The 2,101-nt window shown below is 57.4% G+C and overlaps 1 protein-coding gene across 2 annotated transcripts in view; it reads left to right on the forward strand.

The window, feature by feature from the left end:
- Positions 1-347: 347 nt before the first annotated feature.
- The window catches only part of GOLGA7B (golgin A7 family member B), a 13,769-nt gene continuing 12,015 nt past the window's right edge, over positions 348-2,101 (forward strand). For both annotated transcript variants that reach the window (XM_004370009.2, XM_023740587.1), the window contains exon 1: positions 348-548. In XM_004370009.2, coding sequence (XP_004370066.1) covers positions 537-548 — 12 coding nt within the window. In that variant the 5' untranslated portion in view covers positions 348-536. The remainder of the gene's footprint in view (positions 549-2,101) is intronic.

Consider the following 2,101-nt stretch of genomic DNA (forward strand, 5'->3'; position numbering starts at 1 on the left):
GGGCGAGAAGTCCCTGCAGGCTGTGGTAGAGAGTGCAGAGCTCCTGGCGCTCTTATTAGGGGGAAGGGCAGGCGGGAGAGGCGGGGCCTCCGGGTGGGGCGGGAGCTCAGCCTCCGGCCGCGGGCGGGGCTCCTCTCCCGCGGGCGGGCGCCGGAGTCTGGGGGCCTCGGCTTCCCCCTCTCCGCCCGCGGAGGCGCCTGGCCCCTCCTCCGCCCCCACTCCTGCAGCTGCTGTCAAAGATAAACCGGTCCGTTGCCTGCAGGAGCAGTGGCAGTGGGAGATCGGGCCGTGGAGAGCCTCGGGCACGGCCTCGCCTCCCCGGCCCGGTGTCAGCACCGCGGACAGCACAGCGCCCCTCCCCAGGACCTAGCCGCCCTACAGCCTACCAGTCCACCTCAACCTGGGCCTGTGGCGCCCGCATCAGCACCTAGGACAGTGCCCCAGGCCCCACCTCGCCGCCGCCAGCCCACCTGCTCCCCGAGTCAGCACCGCGGACAGCCCCCTCGACCACCCGGCCGCAGGCTGCGAGCCGGAACATGGCCACCGAGGTAGGTAGTGAGCACCTGGCCCACAGGCAATGCTGACTACAGCGGGAACAAATCCCCGCTAGGGGAAGACTGAGCGGGAGAGGAGGGCGGGGGTGGAATGGGGTGGTTCCTGGGTCGAATCCGGAGGGAGAGGGTGGGGGGCGTAGTGGCAGCGGCTCCTTGTGAGGGCTCCTCTCTGACCCCAATCTTCCTTCCCCATACCCCATCTGAGCCCTGGAGCCTCCCGCGCCACTTGTTGGCACTAGAGCCAAGATTTCTCTAGGGCCCCAGGCTGGGGTTTCCCCTTGCCCCTGTACTGGAAGTCCTCAACCGTTTCTCTAGGGGGTTGGGGATGTGTGTGTAAGGAGAGGGAGGGCAGGCCAGCTGCTGTTGCTATGTGGTGCAGTCATCCAGCTTCTGAACCCAAAAGCTTGGCTAAGTGCCGAGAGACCTACCTCTACATCTGCATTTCCTTCTGGGGAGGGAAGGAATAAAGACATCCTCAGCCCAAGAACTAAATGGTTGGTTTTAATGGGCTGCCTGCACTACTTTTGCTTTTTCACCCCATTTGCATCTCCTGTCCCAGGGTGTCCACATTTCCCCCTCTTCAGGTTGTACCTATGGGTGTGTCACTTTCAACGGACTTGATCAAACCAAGGAACCTGTTAGCTGAGGGCAGAATTACCCCCTAGGGTGGTCTAGTCAATACCACCACCTCATTTTGTGAGGGAGATGGGAATTCTTTATGTTCCCACTTTATAGGTGGTAAAACTAACCTGTGGAGAAGAGAAGGACCTCTTTGATGCTCACACAGCATGTTGGCAACAGAGCTGAAAGTTTCTTTTATTTCTGGAGTGGAACCCAGGGCACCAGATTCTCCTTAGTTCTGATGTGAGTCTCCTTTGTGGCCTTCCTCCATTTCCAACCCAGTTGAAACACAAGACAGGAGGAGAGCAGAGGCTTTTGAATGATTCTATGCAGTGCCTCTGGGCATCCTGGTGACCAGCGTGACATTAATACCAGTGTTACTGTTATTATTCTGCTGTTGTCATCACCACAGAACAACTTGTGGTTGCTTGGCATCACTTTGCTTCCTGAAAAGACATAGGTTAGCTAGGAGGAGAGTTCATCCCCCAGACCCTGTGAAGGCACTATCCTGAGCAGACCCACGGAGCTTAGATTCTAAGGTGGAGGAATGCAGAGTGCCCAGAAAGTGCCAAAGATTCTGAGATGAACAGGAAGAACAAAGAGAGAAATGGCCAAGGAGCTGGTCACCTTCCAGATAAGGCTGCCAGACTGCAGCAGAGGCTGCTGGTGTTGGCCAGTGTCTTAGTCATCTAGTGCTGCTATAACAGAAACACCACAAGTGGATGGTTTGAACGAAGAGAAGTTTATTTCCTCACAGTCAAAGTAGGCTAAAAGTCCAAATTCAGGGCGTCAGCCCCAGGGGAAGTCTTTCTCTCTCTGTTGGCCTTCTCGTCAGTGTTCCCCTGGACTAGGAGCTTCTCGGCACAGGGACCCCAGTCCAAAGGATGCGCTCTGCTCCCGGCACTGCTTTCTTGATGGTATGAGGT

The sequence above is a fragment of the Trichechus manatus genome, unplaced genomic scaffold (genome assembly GCF_000243295.1).
Source record: "Trichechus manatus latirostris isolate Lorelei unplaced genomic scaffold, TriManLat1.0 scaffold00007, whole genome shotgun sequence".
Classification (NCBI taxonomy): Eukaryota; Metazoa; Chordata; class Mammalia; order Sirenia; family Trichechidae; genus Trichechus; species Trichechus manatus.